Genomic DNA, 19,339 nt, shown 5'->3' with positions numbered 1-19,339 from the left:
TTCACTTGTTGAATGCAGGCTCTTTGAAAGACTTGGTTGTTCAGGTGAAGCTTTTGTGCACCACAATGAATCCATCGACAATTTTTGCTCTATATTCTACATCAGTGCTCTCAATACATGCCTAAAAGCATGTAATCAGAGCTTCTTTATATTAGGTGTATGTGAAAAAAAAAAGCATGAAATACTTTCAAATACATTTGATTATACTAAGATATACTTTATGAATTGATACAATAATTTTTTTTTTTTTTTTTTTTTGCAATGCATTTTGTGCTTTAAGTCTCTCTTTATAATTAGTGATTTCTGAAAACCAGAAGTCTGAAACGTTCATGTTTAAGTTTTTAGGTAAAACTTTTTTTCCCCCCTTACATACATATTTGCCCACACAGACTAAACAACCCACTGTTGTATTGAACTCTAAACATTAATGCTTTGAACTGAGCAAAGTATCAAGTATGAACAGTAATCTTTTCATTTTTTAGAAAAATTATTGAGAAAAACTTCTTGTCATTTGTTGGGGGGAGGGGGGTGACGAGGGGGAAACCAGCAGCTCTAGTTCTTTGTTGAATAATTCCATCCATAAATTTCCGTTTTGTTAAATTCTCATTCACGTCTGCCAGACTTTCTTCTGCATGTGTTGAAGATAAAAAAAAAAATAGATGAAGCGTAGGCAGAGAATCTCTTTACTGTCTTAACTCTATATAAGTTCTACTGACAACACATGGTCTTCAACCAAAGAAAGACACAAAAGGAAGAACGGTAGGGGCATGATGAAGAGACAGAAAGAAAAGGGATTCAACTGTACCACACAGAGAGAAATGCCACTTGTGAAATCTTGTTTGAAAAGGCCAAAAGCACTTAATTGCTTCATTCTATTATACCTTTGCTTTGTAACCTGATGTGCATGAGACTTTTATAGTTAAATGAATCATATCTTTTGATATCTAGTTATGAATCATGAATAAAGGAATGATGAATATTCTGAAAAGCCTAATTGTCTGTGTTCTAGCTGAGGACAAAATCAGAGACAAAATGGTTTTTTATTTAACTTTGACATCGCTGTCTATTTTAATCCCCCCCAAAAAAATTATAGTAGTTGCGTACGGATAGGGGTTACATAAAATAATCAACAAATACATGCACTAGTCCAAGATGTGGGGAAACTGTTACCTAGTGTAAGTGGTGCAAGAACAACAAAATAAAAAAAACAAAAAAAAAACTATACAAAAGCAGGGCAGATACTAAAGTTCTCTAGGAATGTAAAATAGTGAATTCCATCAAGTCCAGTGTTGTGTGAAAGAGTACAATCAGTCATGTTAACCTGGAAAAACCTATTTGATGCCTCTAAATCTTTAATACCACACACTTTCCAATAGAATCAACAGCTCAACAGAGCTCAGCTGATGTTATGTGTCATCAGGTGCCAGGCCATCAATGTGAAGACATTTCAAGTATATTAATACTTTAAGAATTTTTACATCAATAGTGTAACATGATACACAGGTTTAATGTTTTGCTTATTTGTTACACTGGTTTATTTAGTTTTGCTATTAACCATGTCGTAGGACCTGATAAATCATGATGCGTTATTCGCAATTTCACTGCGTGATGAGGAAGTTGAATAATCATTTGAAATTAAGCAGAGCATGGTTACCTGCATAAAGTGCATTCAATCATGTAACGCACACCTAGCTGTGGATTATTGATCTTATACAATGATCAGTTTTCAGCATTGACAAATCTGCCACTGAAGTTTGCACTGCAAAAATGACTTTATGGATAAAAATAACGGTAATTTTATCATTAGTTTATTTATTTTATATAAAGATCTAGAATTCTGCCCAATCGTATTATACACATGAATAAAGCAGTGTGATTAAATTACATTTATTTCAATGAAAGGTTATTAGAAAAATTGAGAAAGACAGGTATTATGTGCATGTGAGGATCAGGTACATTTATGACGCATTTTTACAATTTATGAAGCTGTCGGTGTTAATTCTTGTGACATTTTTTTGTTAGGTTTCCCAATATTCAAATTCTCTCTCTCTCTCTCTCTCTCTCTCTCCCTCCCTCCCTCCCTCCCCCCCTCAACTGTGACTGTATGTTGCTATGGTTGTTCATAAAAAAAATGGTGATTAAACTGACTGAACTACTTGTGTGTTCATCAGTTCCAATAAACACCTTCCAGTCAATCAGAACTGAGAATGCGGACAGACCATGGTTTAACACCATTTAACTGCAATAATAAAATACAATAAGTTTTATCTATAGAAATAAACACTACATTTTTTATTTATTGTTTGACTAGTAAAACTGAAGAAAGCCTTTAGTATATACACTGCTTATTTATAGAGCATCTGAATAAAAAAAAAAGGCATATCCTCAAAGTCTCCTTGAGGAATATGCCCTCTATTCATCTACTACGAGAAGTATGGGGCACAGAGGATTAATTAAAATTTTGAGACAAAAGGACACCATGACGGGTAGGTACCAATTAGAATACAAATGGATTAATTTTCCAATAGGGACAGCGTCACAATACGTCTCTAAGGGGCTGGATTAAGTACGATGGTTTAAATTCAACTTAATAATTTCAGCTCGAATAGAGAACTTTTACTGAATGGTTCCATGTTGAAGATTCCCATTCCAGAATTTCGACTCACAATTGGCAAATTAATAAGGATCTTTATAGTCCAATGCAAATAAATGGATATGAACGGTTAAGGTTAAAGTGTGGTGTTACTGCTCATTGCTTCTCTTATGACTTCATTCATATGAAATCTTATTAAATTGTCCTGAATATGTGAACAGTTTCTTATCTTCTCTTACCCACTTTGTTTTGATTGAATGCACCATGCTGATTGTCAGCTGTCTACATAATCCAGGTCAAAAGATTTTGTGAGTGTGATTTTATTATGTTGAACTATTAAGGTACTGATGAATGCATATTCCTCCACTGCAAAAAGTAAAATTAGTTCCACATACTGCATGCCTTGCTAATCATAATCCAGTACCATGCCAGAGAGAGGTAAATAAAAAAGATAACGATCAATTCAATATGGTAAGCTTTTTTTTCTTTTTTATTAATTTTAGATGTCCCTCCAACTCTTTTTTTCCCCTCATGTGTCTTATAACCAGTGTACTCTCTTTTCATTCACAAACCCTGTGTTCTCTCTGAATCCCCCCAAGATCTGATTTGAGATAACACTTCAGCACGCTCGGTCTCTGATGTATTGAGTCAACTGAATCATTATCGAGTGTCAGTGTCTTCTTTTCCTCTACTCCTGTGCAGCAGGGAGTTAGAGAACAAAAAGAGATGAGAAGGAGTGATTATCAACAACAGACCTAACTAGTTTAACACAAAATAGTCCACAAAGTAACTGCAACCATAGACACACATAATTAAGAACTCACCTATTGTGTCCCCTTGTTCATGCACCATGCTGGCCAAGTCTTTCATAATTTGGTTTACATCCAGCATATCCCTCTGCAAAAATAAATAAAAGAAAAAACAAAACAAGGCTCTAGGTTAGGTCAAACCACAGGAAAAAAAGCCTGTTGCAAGAATGAAAAAAATATTAAAAAGTTATGAAGATATGGTTAGTATACTAAAGCATAGTGATGAGACATTATTGCAGATCAATAAGTCAAGTGTTGGACATTACAGCTGCAGTCATCCAATGACTAAATACTATAAAAAAAAAAGGAAAAAAAGTTTGTTTTTTTTCTTTATCCATTTTCAAGCTGGAGTAAACATTACTTTTTTCAGCCTGTGCCTAACGCAACATGAAAGCATCTAAATCCTGTTTGGTCTATCATCCCCTCACAGCATCCCCTCACAGCATCCCCTTGCTTCCATCCACAGCCTGTGTGCCTGCAGCTGGGCCGGTGTTGCTGTGGCCACTGAGCCATTCATCACAGGTGGCCGTGATTGTTTGGGAAACTGGCAGCCCTTCTAGCTCTTGGCAAATACCATCTGGCTGGAGCCAAAATGGCCTCTGGCAAACCCCATGCTGCTAAAGACTTTTTTTTTTGCATTTGTTTTTGGGCGGTCTAGTCAATCATGCAGGAATGGCTTGACATCATATTTATTTTACCTGCCAGTGCCAGTTGAATTCACTTTGTTAAACGATGAAGAGTAAAGCATTGTTTTGGTAACTTAGCGGGGAGGAATTTAAGGATGTCCATGAAGAAAGAAGAAAGACAAGGAAAAGCAAAGAGAGAAAAATAGCGAGAGAGAGAGAGAGAGAGAGAGAGAGAGAGAGAGAGAGAGAGAGAGAGAGAGAGAGAGAGAGAGTATGGACATATTGATTAGTAGAGTGCTGTCTGCCCTATTACCTGGGGGAAACCTTGCTAGCCCTGGTGGCTGATGTGCTCCAGCCTACCTAAGTCATGAACTTAGATTCAGCTCATGCTGTTTAGAAGTCAGCAAAGTGTAGAGATGAAAAAAAAGAATTTTCTTTTAATACAGACACTTTGCTATGAGGCACTCTGAGGCTACTAATCATTTAAGGAGCTCTTGGTCTTTCTATGGTTTGTAATGTGTAAAGAAAAGGCACTTGTTTGTTGTTAAAGGAAACCAATAAATGGCATTTACATTCACTTTTATGGCATTTGGCAGATGCCTTAATCCTGAACGACTTACAATAGTGACTAAACGTTGGTGTGAAGTGGAGCACTTCTACCACTCTGAACTTTCAAATGACATCATGATTCCTATTACATCCCAGCAATTTGCTAATCTACTGTTAGAAACGTATTAGAGCTGCTTTGCCTCTAAATGTAACAAAGCACTGGCACTGGGGACTTAAAACAAACCCCTCCTCACAGGTAACTTTATCAAATCAACAATTACACATTATCAATAGAGTGTTTTATTTTGAGGGTCTGTCAAATGGCTTTGTAGAATCTTAATATAGAATATTTGAATGACATATTTCAAACATGCATTAAACAGTGTAGTGCTAATGCTTTAATAATACAGCTTTGTCTCCATGCTCATTACCTTCCTCGTTAATTTTCGACCTTTAATACCACGCAACAAAACAAAAGTGTAAAACTTAATGGATGAAGACTGCTTTAATGTCCGAGTCCTGAGGTAAAGTTAGTGCATCAAGCCAGTGAATGATATCAGACAGGAGGTCTATTTGCTCCTAACTCCATCCCTGTGGCTTCTGTCACTCATCCTGTTGTTATTGTGCCTGTATTGGGAGGGAGGGAGGGAGGGAGGGAGGCAAAGTAAAAGAGAAAGACGACTGATAGGGGATGGAGGTTCTCTCATTGTTTCATTAGACGCAAAATGTCAGTGTGAGAGCCAGATATCTGCTTCATCTGACATAGAGGAAAAGACTGCAGCACACTAAACAAACACACAAATGCTACACTACGCACACACAGTATAATCTGGGTGTCGGGAGTTTCCGTATCCACACAATTAAATGTGTGGGTCGATAAGACACGCAATTTCAGAAAGAAAAAAAAACAAACAACAAAACCCTTCCAGGCAGGAAAAGCTGACACCTCAGTACCCGAAGGAGTTACAGAAGTGACAAGAGATGAGTCTGACAAGGAAAGGATATGAGAGTATAAGCCATCACAGGACCATCTGAGATATTAAGGAGTCCAGGCAAAAGACGGTGGGAATGTAGATAAGCGTCCAGGGGACACAATCGGTTTCCTCAGGTTCGTGTGCACAAATTCATCATGCACCATTGTGTTACAGTTTGATATGCTTAATAAATCTGGAATTTGTATAAAAACAATAAGGGTTTTGCTTTTTACTGTGACAAAACATTTCTTCATATAAATGACAGTAATTCATGAGCAATATACATGAACATTCAGGTGCAATAAGAAAACACACTTATGCCATAATCCAATATCAAATTTGTATATGCTGTATATGTTATTCGGACTGTACCATGTGTATAATCATTATTCATTTTTGCTCTTATTACCTGTTGTATTGTGTGCACTTGAAGCTTCTGTCATCAAGACAGATTCCTAAATTATGAGCAGACTTGGCAATAAACCCTTTTCTGATTTTGAGTGAATCAGCAACAGACATGGGGAACAAACATAAATAAAGAGAATATGTAAATGATAACCACTCAAATTAAACATTTTTTTTAAGGTGTGAAAATTTTACATATGTTCATGTACAGTATACAGAAAAAGGTTTATATATATATATATATATATATATATATATATATATATATATATATATATATATATATATATATATATATATATATATATATGTGTGTGTATAAAAATATAAAATGTGTGTGTAAAGCCTGTGTAAAATCGGCTACCCACATACTCTATTTTTCCCTACACGATTCCCTGATTTTTTTTTTCCCCCTTTTTATTCTGCTTTATAGTGTAGCACCATTAAACACACCATTTACATGCCACCCACAATCATCACCGTGATAAACAGCTTACTATATTCTAATGAAAGCAAACTGTCCTTTTGTGTGAGCCATTAGTGTGAGATGTATAGCTGTCAATTGTGCCTCCATTAATGACTTGTCGTAACAAAAACACTCGCTAGAATTTCGTTTTAACGACAGGTGTAATTTTTCTGTCAAGTCTTCATTCACACTGTTCTGAATAGAAAACATTTTGCTGAACATATATATAATGTATAAAGCAATCTTTTCTTAAACCACCTGAATTGTAGCTGCATGGATCAGTGTGGGTTGCTCATGTGGTATTGCAGAGCAGCTTGAAAAATGCTGACACATTTGTACTGAGCAAGTTTCATTAGATGATTTTATTTCTGATTGTAGTGCAATGTGTCAGAACTGTCTCAGGTGTATTTTTTTCATATTTAAAAACATTAGATTGGTTGCCTACATACAAAAAGTGACAGTGAGCAAGGGGAAAAGGACAGACAAACAAACAGACGGGTGGTGGGGGGTGGTGTGGTGAATTACTCTTACTGAACCATAAAGTACATATAGGAGTACGCTGTAATTCAGAGGTTTTAGGTTCCAGAACAGCCCCAGTGTAAAATGCTCACACAAGCTGCCAGGCAATCAGCCCTGAACATCAAACTGAGAATAAATGAGTGATAAATGTGAGGTAGTACAAAAAACTCCAAAATTAAAAATAAATGAAAGAATAACCATGGCTTTTTTTTATCTAGTACCCTAACTTTTACAGTTTTTTACACTGGAAATATGACCATTTAAAGCAATACAAAATAAGAGTAAAATATTTTTCAATAATAATTTTTATCTTTCATTACTGCCTGGAGAGTAACATGATAATGTATTTGGCCAACAACATATTTACACTCCTAGTAAATAGAAGCTCATCTACTACATTTTATTTTCACTTACATATATTATATATACATTTATATTCTTATTATACTTGTTCAACAGTTTCTGCATATTTGTACACTGCTAATAGCCATTTTTGTTGTACATATATTTACATATTTATTTTCACTTGTCAGTATGCACAATGATAATATTTGCCCAACTAGTTTGCTTAGGGCTGCAGCTATTGATTATTAAAGTAATCAAGTATTCTACCTTTTATGTCATCGATTATTCGAGAAATCGGATAAGTAGTACTTTTTCTTTATTAAAGAGCAATACTAAATACACAAAAGAAAATAATACAGAACTGTAATTTGTTTCCTTTTTAGAAAAGGTTTACATTTTTATTGCTGAAATTGCATACAAGAATATCTGTGAAAACTAAGCCCTTTTAGTGTGTTTAATTGCCATATTATATCAAAATGCAAATATAACATATATAAAAAAAAAAATAATCATAAATAAAAATCTAAAAATCTATTTCAAATTACTTTAAAAAATGATAAACGCACTGTACGGTGTGTTTTTTTTTATGTTTTAGTTTGAAATGATTCCAAACTTTGGAAACTTTGTAATTTTCTTTGACCTGAATCTTCTCCTTGCTCCTCACTGTTTTCTCCGTGTTCCTTTTTTTTTTTCTTCCAACGCCTTCTGTGTTTACCTGTCCATAGCGGTCCAGAGTTTAGCGGTTGGCACGTCATTAATAAAGTATATGCTGTGTGATATTATGTGTTATTTATTTTTAGTAAATTTGGATATATTTTAGAGTAGTCAATGTGCAGCTTGTATAGCAGTACAAATTTACTGTCCTCTAAAAATATCTCGACATACAGCAATTATTGTCAAAAAGAGCTGGCAACAAAAGCGAGTAAAGCCTAAAAGAACATGTCAAAATTGTGTTTAATTTGTTGATATTTTGTGTGAGCACCATTGTCATCCAGTATTGTCTTAATCATCCTGGGTATGAAATTCACCAGAGCTGCACAGGTTGTTGCTGGGATCCTCCGCCACGCCTCTATAATGACATCACAGATCTGCTAAATGTTAGACACATGGATGCCCACAGGTGCTCAATAGGGTTCAAGTCTGTAGACATACTTGGCCACTCAATCACCTTCACCTTCCTCAGGCAGTTTTGTGTTGGCGGTCGTTATTGTTTCAAAAAATCAGGCCAGTTTTTGAATGGGGGCATCATTTTCTGCTTTAGTCTCTGTACATGTTGGAATCTATGTTTCCCTCAATAATCCCCAGTAGCAGCAGCACTCATGCATCCCCAGACTATGATGCCACCACCACCATGCTTGACTGTAAGCAAGACACTATTTTCTTGGCACTTCTCACTAGGTAGTCACCACACATGCTGCACACCATCTGAGTTAAACAAGTTTATCTTAATCTCATCAGACCAGAGGACATGGTTCCAGTAATTCATGCTCTTGGATAGGTTGTCTTCAGCAAACAGTTTGTGGGCTTTCTTGTGAGCCATCTTAAGAAAAGGCTTCCTTCTGGTAACAACAACCATGCAAACCGAAATGTTGCAGTGTGCGGCGTGTGGTCTGAGCACTGACATGTGGACCTTCAGCTTCTGCATTTTGTAAAACTAGCTAAACTCATGTGTCTATTATTTTTTTGGAAACCAGCTTCTGCACCTAATGCACAGCACGAGGACTCAACCGAGTGGAACCCATCTTAGAAAACCGCTGTATGACCCTGTATATACAGTACATATATATAAAAAAGCATGCTATAATTCATCTCAAGATAGTTAAGGCTGATTTTATCTTTTGTATTCCAGAAAAGTGGGTACATCTGCTTTATTGAGATTATTTCAAAACTGAGTATTGGTAATCATGCACTGCTAAGATCCACTACCTAAATAACGATCTCCAGCTTAAAGTGCACTATACCATTATAGTTAACTGCTGTCATTAATACAACAAACTAAAAAAGATGCTATGTCATATGAAGGATCATAGCAGGAGCCGTGTAAGGCACTGTGGATAACCTTCAAATAATCTTTTTCCTCAGACTGGCCAACACTGATATATAAATTCGATAAGAAAGCTTCAAACAGAAAGCATCTTTATACCCTAGATATATGAAACATTTTATAAGAGATTCCTCCAAGAATGTATGTCCTCTGTCCAAAATCTTAGCTTGTGAAAGGAAAGGTGTTTGTAGATAACTTACATGAATCATGCCCTTGCTCTTTTCTGTTTCTGACTTTCTCTCTCCCATTGCTCTGACCCCTCTCCCCAACCCCCTTTTCCACCATATAAATGTGTTTAATGCTGATATAAGATTCCCCTCACATTTCCAGCCCTGGCCTAAAGGCATTAGGCAACTGAATGCAGTGTCAAAGCCACAGCAGAAAAACTGTTAAGCAGATTTACACACATGCTTATTGCTAGAAAAAAAAAAGAAAAAAAAAGAAGCCTGAACACAGCTTAAGCATGAGATGCCTTTTTTTGCCCTTGCTGAATAAATGGTTTATAATGTAGAACCAAATCATTTCTATCCTTCTTTGGCCCTAGGAAGTCACAACTCTGAGTGTACACTGAGCATGTAGTAGTCTGTTCCTGTGTTCATGGATGTGTACAAACTAGACAGTGAGAAAGAGAGAGTTTATGTGCTTTGTTCTCAGTGGGTGTGAGTTAATTGTCCTGGAAAATCTATCAAATCCATCTTACTAAGTTGCTGATCCTGCATGTATGTTGCCTTAGTGTGTATACAATGCCACAATATCTGCATAGGAAGTCTAAACAGAAAGCTGCTGATTTCTCATATGGATGTGTATCTGTGCAGGTGTCAAATAACTTCACTCAGAATTGAGATTCAATTTTGAATAAAGCCATTTGACACCTGCACAGATCAAACAGTTCATAGGCATAAGGCACAATTTGTAGACTGACAAGCCTTTCAGACAAAGGACAATCTTGATCTGAAAATTATGATTGGCCACATGTTATCCATATAAAGATTTCCTACATCTTGCTGAGATATTGACAGCCGCCACCCAGTAGTATAACGGAAATGTTCTACAGCAACAGTAGATCTCCCAGTAGTCAGTAGTCTCCCAGGAAGGCTTAGAAAAACAAAGAAGGGGGAAAATATAAAACCCTTGAAAGTGAAAGAATTTTGATGCCTGGGCTAAGGTTGGAGGTAAGGTTAGTGCAGACTGAGAAGACCATATTGAAAATGTACAAAAAGAAACCTCTGGAAATAGGCATACACCTCCTGTACACTGCAGATTGACATACAAGATCGGACTAATCCACAACAGAGTCTTCTTCTACTTTCGGCTGCTCCCATTAGGAGTAGCCATAGCGGATCATCCGTCTCCATACGCCCCCCCCCCCCCCCCCCCCCCAGTCCTCTACATCTGCATGTTTTTCACTAGCCACAACAATAAACCCCCTCTTTGCCCTTCCTCTTTTCCTCATTCCAGGCAGCTCCATCCTCAGCATTCTCCTACCAATATACCCCATGTCCCTCCTCTGCACAAACTATCTCATTTGGGCCTCTCTCACTATGTCCTACATGCACAGTCCCTCTAATAAACTCATTCCTAATCCTGTCCATCCTCTGCTACCTCCAGCTCCACCTCCTGTCTTTTATACAATGCTACTAAACTATACAACATAGCAGGTCTCACCACAGTCCTATAAACTTTCCCTTTCACTCCAGCAGATACCCTTCTATTACAAATCACTCCTGCCACTCTTCTCCACCCACTCCACCCTGCCTACACTCTTTTCTTCATTTGTCTAACACACTCTCCAGGTACTTTACCTAAACTTCTTTACCTTTACCACCACTTCTCCCTGCAACCACACCACTCCACTGACCTTACTCTCATTCACACACATGTACTCGGTCTTACGCCTACTGACTTTCATAAATCCACAACAGTGTGTTCCATTTAATTTGGAACAACTACAGCAGAGAAGAAGTCAATTTATTTGTAAACAGGCAAATTAGAGTGCAATTGGGTTCACAAACAGAGCCTTTGGGTCAGGAAGGATTAGTGCATGATTGGCTGAATCTATATACTTTCCCACTGCTGTCAATGTTATAGATGACACTGCAACACAAGCAGAGTAACTAGAACAGACCATTGTTTGACTTGTTATTTAACTTTACTTATTCTACCAGCTCTGTGTGTATTACACTTCTAATCAGACCAAAAATTGCAGCATGGATCTATTAATTACCTTTTTGACATCGGCAAACTTAAAAAAAAATAAGACCATGGTCTGAGACACGACTACAGGCAGATAGATACTGTCATCTTCTGGAAAAGGACATCTTCATATAGGTCAAGGGGTTTATTATATCAAAGGCTGAGTGCTGCTTTCATATCACACCATCAGCATGCTTAACCAGAGAGTGGAAAAACGTGTTAAATCACTACCCCTCCAGATTTTGCACAGACACACACCGAGTGAAAATTCCAGAAATTCCTCTAGCTCAGACCATAATGACATGATGGGGCTAATTTTTGCGATTACGTGTAAGAGCAGAAATTAGGCATAAGATCACAATTCTGGCATGTAAGTACGGCAGATACATTTTCAGTATTTTTGTGACCATCAGACTTGGTGGTAACTGACTTCAGTGTAAACTTGCAGTAATAGAAAAACCCAAAAGGCAGTAATGTAAATGCATTGCAATGTAAATAATGCTCATTTTGGCCCAAGCGGCTTTAAAGATACCACTACGCTGACCGAGTACGTCACATCTACTATTCTAGCATTCAACTTAGCATAAGCTCTGCATTTCTAAGCTTCAAAGCTAATATAAGTAAACCAAAAAATGTATTTGCTTTACCACCTGTTTAAAATAGCAATACATTACACACTTTGTCTTATGTTTCAATAACTTTTTTCTTCTGGTCTATCCTAGTAACCTTGAATGGGATGGCAGTCAACCTCATTACCATGTACAAAAAAATTAGGAAACTTTGATCTGCTTAACTCATTATGCCTCTGGAAGTTGGCAGGAAACCTGAAAAACATAAGGAAACCCATGCAGAAAGAGAAGAAGGACATGTGAAATAAAGCACAGACATTAAATTGAGCTCAGGATCAAACCTAGTACCCTGGAGATGTCATGCAGCTCACTGTGCCACCATGATGATTATTTAACTAGGTTTAGCATATAGATTGTGTTTGAGAAAAACAGAGCATACTGTCATTCATGCAATTTATAGAGCAATGCATTCCACTTCTGACATCGTGTTTTTGTAATTAAATGTTAAAACTATAGCTTATGTCCTTTTATATAGGTTCTCTTGTATAACTTATAGAAGCAGCTCTGTAACAGCAATTTATAGAGAATTACAGAAGGTACTTTTGTTGAAAAGCAATCTAAGCTGAGACCCATCATGTATCTGTGATTGTGTATTTACAATGTAAGATGAACATATTTTAGACATATTTTAGATAAATCTTTACTGTTTTAATACCTCTACTGTTTTAGTATCTCTCTTTTTTTTTCTAACTCTTCTTTCAAGGTTGAAAAATTTATAACTTTAGACTTTTTTTTTTTTTTTTGATTGAGCCAGATGTTTCATTCAGATTCCCCTTGAAAGTTGTCCTCTGTTATGGCCATTTTCTTTCAAAATCCAATTTGATGAAATGATGGCCAATGCCAAAACGCTAAAGGTGATATCATAAAGCTTGAGTGTCTCTCTTTTATCTTTCCTGCTCTTATTCAACTGATTCTCAAATGTATTTAAGTTACATCTGCAGGATGATAATAAAGGACAGAATTAGACCCTAGGGGCATTCTTAATTCCCCTTGTTCTTCTATTTATAGGAAAACCATAGTTGTCAGGAGTGTCTAATTTAGCCTGCTTGTCCTTTTTGTACCTATTTGAAAGCACAAGGACTGCGTCTCTCTAAGATCTTATAGAGAGCATTTTGCAAGGATGCATTTACAATGGCATCTAGTAAGTGCAAAGAAAGAGACAGAGCAGTTCCAGTCACTTTGGATTCAAATGAGTGGAGTTTCCAATACGAGCTGGCTGAGCAGCGGTGGGTGAGAAGAAAGAGAGCAGGGATTTAGACTGGAAAAAGCACACTGTCAGATATGATCAGCCTGGCTGAGCTCATGCACAGAGCCTTTCAGCAACTGCTACAGGGCACAGTGAGTGTGGGCACAACCACCTCCTGGTCACTTCTCCCAGCTGTATTCCCCTTCACCCCAAAGCACAAATAAGCTGTCTGCATTTTTTTATCTCTTCAAGCTTGAAGGTGTTTTATTTTGTCCGAAACTCAAATACGTCATGTGCTGATTTGATCTGTGTGCATATATAGTATGTCTTTATTTATGTAAATCCTGGGTTTTGTCATTAGTTATAATATAATCTATCTTGTTTATTTCCCTGACTGTTTTGTTCTGTCTGTCTGTCTTTAGACATGTATATGCTGTTCTGTTCATCTCTCACATTCACAGTAACCAACCATGACATGTGAAAATAAAAATTGGAAAATAAGCCCTACTTTATAAATGATAAACTTTTTTAATGATATATTAATTTGCATCTATTTGTATCAATTTAAAAATACTAAATCTATTGTACTCTCATAACCACAAGTAGAAATAAAGAATCTATCTAAAAAGTTTTCAGTCTCTACAAAGCCAAGGTGGTAATGTTTGCTTAAGTAAGAGTCATATATGGATATATAGTTGTTCCTACTATGATGGAGAGATGGAGTGGTTTATTAGGTTAGTCTCATTGGAAAGTACCATACTTAAGCCTGGGGCACTTGCTGAGCCAGCAAAGGCACAACAGATTATATATATATAAACATCAACCTTAGCCATTGAGAAGCCTATCATTCTAAGGACCTAGGGAGGTGGGAGTGTGTGTGTGTGTGTGTGTGTGTGTGTGTGTGTGTGTGTGTGTGTGTGTGTGTGTGTGTGTGTGTGTGTGTGTGTGTGTGTGTGTGTGTGTGTGGAACGTAACCATATATCATAAAAATGGATAAAAATACCTGCTTTTTATAATATTCATAAAGCCTGCCTCATTTATACATGCATTCAAGTTAGTAGAAACTAACAAACATTTTGGCATAGAAAAAAAGTGTCTGTTTTTAGAAATAAGCATAATCTTGCCTCTTTTAATACATTTACTAAGCAATAAAAAAAATTAATAAATAACACTTCTTGCTAAGCACTAGACTTATTGATTAATGTTAGATGAGGATGCAGCAGATACAATTAACGGCTTTTCCAGTTTCTTAAAAAAATATATAAAAAAGTTTAATTAATAATAATAATAATAATAATAATAATAATAATAATAATAATAATAATAATAATTAAATTCAGCATGTTCAATTCTATTATCTGACAGAACACCTTTAATCAGTAACTCATTACCGGAGGAGGTCATAATTGTCAAAGCAATATATTATTAATACATATATTACATATAATACATATATATTATTAATACACACACACACACACACACACACATTATATATATATATAGTACAGACCAAATGTTTGGACACACCTTCTCATTCTACAATTTTCATAGTCATGAAAATAAAGAAAACTCTTTGAATGAGAAGGTGTGTCCAAACTTTTGGTCTGTACTCTATATATATACACCAATCCATCATGTGGGACACCAGGCAAACAGACATACTTATTTACTAATTGCTATTTGGTGTAGTTGTGAAAAAGGTAGACACACATGGAAAACATGTCTCAACACTGACATTAATCCAAACACAGAATTGAGCTTGGAACCCTAAAGCTACAAGGCAACAACGCAACCCACTGCACCTCTACAATCTATGGCTTTATTTAAATCCTAAGCCAGAAGTTTGACAATTAATAATGGCGTGGCTGATTTTTTTTTTACATCCATAATTTATTTCCACTTAAGTTGTCCATGGACCAATTTTCTAGCCGATCCTATGTTCTGGGGTCTTAGTATAACCTGGAGAAATAAAATATACTTGTGGACCTGCACAGCACCTGGAAATTGCTGGGGTGTTTTTTTTTTATTAAATTTCCATTTGCCTTGAAAAGGTAGTTTTTGCATGTAAATTGGTGAGTTAGTCCAGTAATTTTTTCCCTATATCATGTTGGCTAATATCTTCACAATGTGGATATAAGCTAATTATCCACTTATAAGAATATAAAGATTTTAACATAACACAGTCTGAGAAGTGTGGCAACTGGAAGGCAACTGAAAGAATGGAAGAAAATAGGAAGTTTAATAGGAAGAAAAGTCCCTTTAAGACTGTGTCTTTTAATTACGTAGGGTTATTTAGCTATACAGTGCATCCGGAAATTATTCACAGGGCTTCACTTTTTCAACATTTTGATTTTTGCAACAGCCTTATTTCAAAATAGATTATATTTATTATTTTCCTGCAAATCCTACAAACAATACCCCATAATGATAACGTAAAAGAAGTTTGTTCGAAATATTTGCAATTTCATAAAAGAAATTATAATCACATGTACATAAGTATACACAGCCTTTGCCATGACACTCAAAATTGAGCTCAGGTGCATCCTGTTTCCACTGATCATTTATTAGTTGATTCTACAACTTGATTGGAGTCCACTTGTGTAAATTAATTTGATATGACATGATTTGGGAAGGCACACACCTGTCTATAAAAGGTCCCACAGTTAACAGTGCATGTAAAAGCCATAAAGTCCAAGGAATTGTCTGTAGACCAGATCTGAGGAAGGGTGCAAAAAATATCTGCAGCATTGAAAGTCCCAATGATCACAGTGTCCTCCATCATTCATAAATGGAAGAAGTTTGAAACCACCAAGAACCCGATGGTCACTCTGAAAGAGCTCCAACATTTCTCTATTGCGAGAGGAGAACCTTCCAGAAGAACAAAAATCTCTGCAGCACTTTACTAATTATCACTGTATGGTAGAGTGGCCAGACGGAAGCCACTCCTCAGTAAAAGTCACATGGCAGCCCACCTGGAGTTTGCCAAAAGGCACCTGAAGGACTCTCAGACCATGAGAAACAAAGCATCATGTGTGGAGGAAACCAGGCACCTCTCATCACCTGGCCAATACCATCTCTACCGTGAAGCATGGTGGTGGCAGCACCATGCTGTGGGTATGTTTTTCAGCAGCAGAAACTGGGAGACTAGTCAGGATCAAGGGAAAGATGAATGCAGCAATGTACAGAGAAACCTGCTCCAAAGCGCTCTGTACATCAGACTGGAGCAAGACTTGACCTGATTGAACATCTCTAGAGAGATATGAAAATGGCTGTGCATCATACTCAAAAATACTTGGAATTGGTGCCAAAGGTGATTCAACAAATTATTAAGCAAAGGCTGTGAATACTTACTGTATATGTACATGTGATTTATTTATTTATTTTTTGAATACATTTGCAAAGATTTAAAACAAACTTCTTTCACATCGTAATTATGAGGTAGTGTGTGTAGAATTATTAGGAAAATAATGAAGTTAATTAATTTTGGAATAAGGCTGTAATATAACAAAATTTGGAGAACGTAAAGAGCTCTGAATACTTTCTGGATGCACTTTATATCTATCTGTATGTCTATAAATCTGGTGGATGTAGCGTATTTCAGATCTGCATGTAGACTTTAATTATTGAACTTTATTTTGGTACAATTCATTAGAAGTCCTAATATGTGCAATTAAAGATTCACAACCAAATCACATCCCAACCAGTTCTTTATTTCTTCTGAGATGTGAGGTTACCATCAGTGGGGTTTACCAAGCTAACGAAGTACATACCTCTATCTGGAGTAAAGCTTCTTCTCTTTGGCGCAGGACCTCCACATCCTCCTCACTGATCTCTGACAGGAACGCCTGCTGTTCATCTCCTTGCACAGTCTCTGCTGGCCCGACCAGTGGATCCTCACACAGCTCAGTGACTGGTGTCTGTTGACTCTGCACATGCATACAGAGAAGCCCACACACACAGTGTTGTTTTATAATGTGTTCTCAAACTGCTTCCTGTCAACAATGACACATAACATACTGTGAAAAATCAGTAACACTATAATCATCTGATATTCTGATGCAAAACCTTGAAAATCATAGCCACCAGTGACAAAAAAAATCCATACCTCACTAAAAAATATCTCAATTGTGTTTTTCAAATAACTTTATTTAGACTTTGTTTGGCAGCAATCTAGACTGAAGATCCAATATGTAGGAAATGGTCACTGAGAGAGCAGAGAGCTGCTAATCTGCTAATTTCTTTCTAATTGCATATGTATGACACCAGATGCCAGAGGCAAGTTATTGTTTTTGTTATTCACTGGATGATTCATTGTATTCCATTTTCCTCCATCTCAGAATCAGTACAGCTAATAGACTACATCTCATTCCAGACACTTTAAAGAGCACCGTCTCCTCAGGCCTAACCACTTGCTAATGATGCTGTTGTCTTTTTGTTCGGAAAGACCCTCTAAATATTTGTATATTTACCATATCCTTAATAATTCACAATATACAGAAACTGATGTAGGTTTTACCAATACATAGATATAACTGATTTTGTTTTGCCTGACATCCAATTGACTCATGTTTAAAAAAAAATGCAAAAATAGAGCAAGGGATTATAAAAGTGTAACCATTAAAAATCTTCTGCAAGAGGCAAATCACTTTCGGAGCTTGTTTACATTCTGAGTTTGTTTCCCTGCTCCTTGTTTCAGTCTGAGCACTTCTGAGGTATTTTGTTACACAAACCTGCAATTCAAACCAACACAGAAATACAAATAGTGCCAACTGTGCTGAAATAAAGTGAAATCACATTTCACATTGCTAAAAAGCTAAATATAAATAATACATTTTATAAAAAATTATGTACAATTCTAACTGGTATCCATAAAAATAAAATTACATCACTCTTTAACCTTTCACTCATGGTTCAAAAGTTTTAGTTGACTATTTATCTGTAAATAAAGTGAATCGTGTATATGAAGATATACTGTAACTCACTAACTCGCTAAACTCAATCACTATTAAAAGAATACGAGTCTTTAAAGTATCAAAAAAGCTTCACCCACAGAATACCCTTACACCCCCCCCACCCCCCCACCCCACACACACACACAAAAAATTATTTTAAAAATCTGTTTATAAGTACCGTATTTTTTTTAAATATAAGCCGCTACTTTTTTCCCCACGTTTTGAACCCCGCGGCTTAAACAAGAAAGCAGCTTATTTATGAATTTTTCCTGGGTTTTTCCCTGTTTCACAAACTTCAAGCTAAAAAACTGAACCCCATAAAAATAGACCAATGAAATTTCCAAACGGAAATGAAAAAAAACGCACCTCACCTGTGTTTTGAGCTGCACGACATTTATTAAACGCACGACGATGCCAAAAGATAAACTCCCAAAAAAAATAGTGAAAGGAAGGAGGAAGACAGTGAACAATGACTTTCTTGGTCGGCGACTGTTTAGATACAAGCCGTTGTAACACGTTAAATCTGGGTGAAGGGAGAGCTCACTAACTCCAGTTGCAACAGAAATCATATAAGCACAGACAGGTTTCCAAAACTCGTGCTTTTTTATTTTTCTTAGCAACAGCGTTAGGGTTAGTCAAAGAAACTTAGAAATCAGCATCAGAAAATAAGGACATAATCCTCGTCTTGAACACACACAGTAATACCGGACAAATGCAGTGACATGCTATTCCCAAAATACCGCTATGCTCCTAAAGAAAGCGCAATATATTTCACCCGTTACACCGTGTGTAACGTGTCTTTTGTTAAAGCCTGTGTAAAGTACATTAGTGTAGATTTTTAGTGTTTATTTATGTTAAAAATAAAAATATTTGTAAAATTTAGTGGGTGCGGCTTATATATGGGTGCGCTTTATAGTCCGGAAATTACGGTAAATCATTCTGTTTCCTAGAATGATTTTCTCTTCTGCTTGGTGGATCGCTTCCAGCTTGATTAAAATCTCAGAGATAATATAATAATTAGGTCCCCCATTCTAAAATGAAACACA

At 36.4% G+C, this 19,339-nt stretch overlaps 1 protein-coding gene across 2 annotated transcripts in view; it reads right to left on the bottom strand.

The window, feature by feature from the left end:
• tsnare1 (T-SNARE Domain Containing 1) overlaps positions 1 to 19,339 on the bottom strand; it is a 229,432-nt gene that overhangs the window by 37,252 nt on the left and 172,841 nt on the right. For both annotated transcript variants that reach the window (XM_083548755.1, XM_083548754.1), the window contains exons 8-9: positions 17,112 to 17,267; positions 3,418 to 3,490 (exon numbers count right to left, since the gene is read on the bottom strand). In XM_083548755.1, coding sequence (XP_083404881.1) covers positions 3,418 to 3,490; positions 17,112 to 17,267 — 229 coding nt within the window. The remainder of the gene's footprint in view (positions 1 to 3,417; positions 3,491 to 17,111; positions 17,268 to 19,339) is intronic.

The sequence above is a fragment of the Silurus aristotelis genome (genome assembly GCF_946808225.1).
Source record: "Silurus aristotelis genome assembly, chromosome: 1".
In the NCBI taxonomy this organism is placed as follows: Eukaryota; Metazoa; Chordata; class Actinopteri; order Siluriformes; family Siluridae; genus Silurus; species Silurus aristotelis.
The sequence above is the reverse complement of the archived record's forward strand: the minus strand, read 5'-3'. Positions and strand labels throughout refer to the sequence as shown.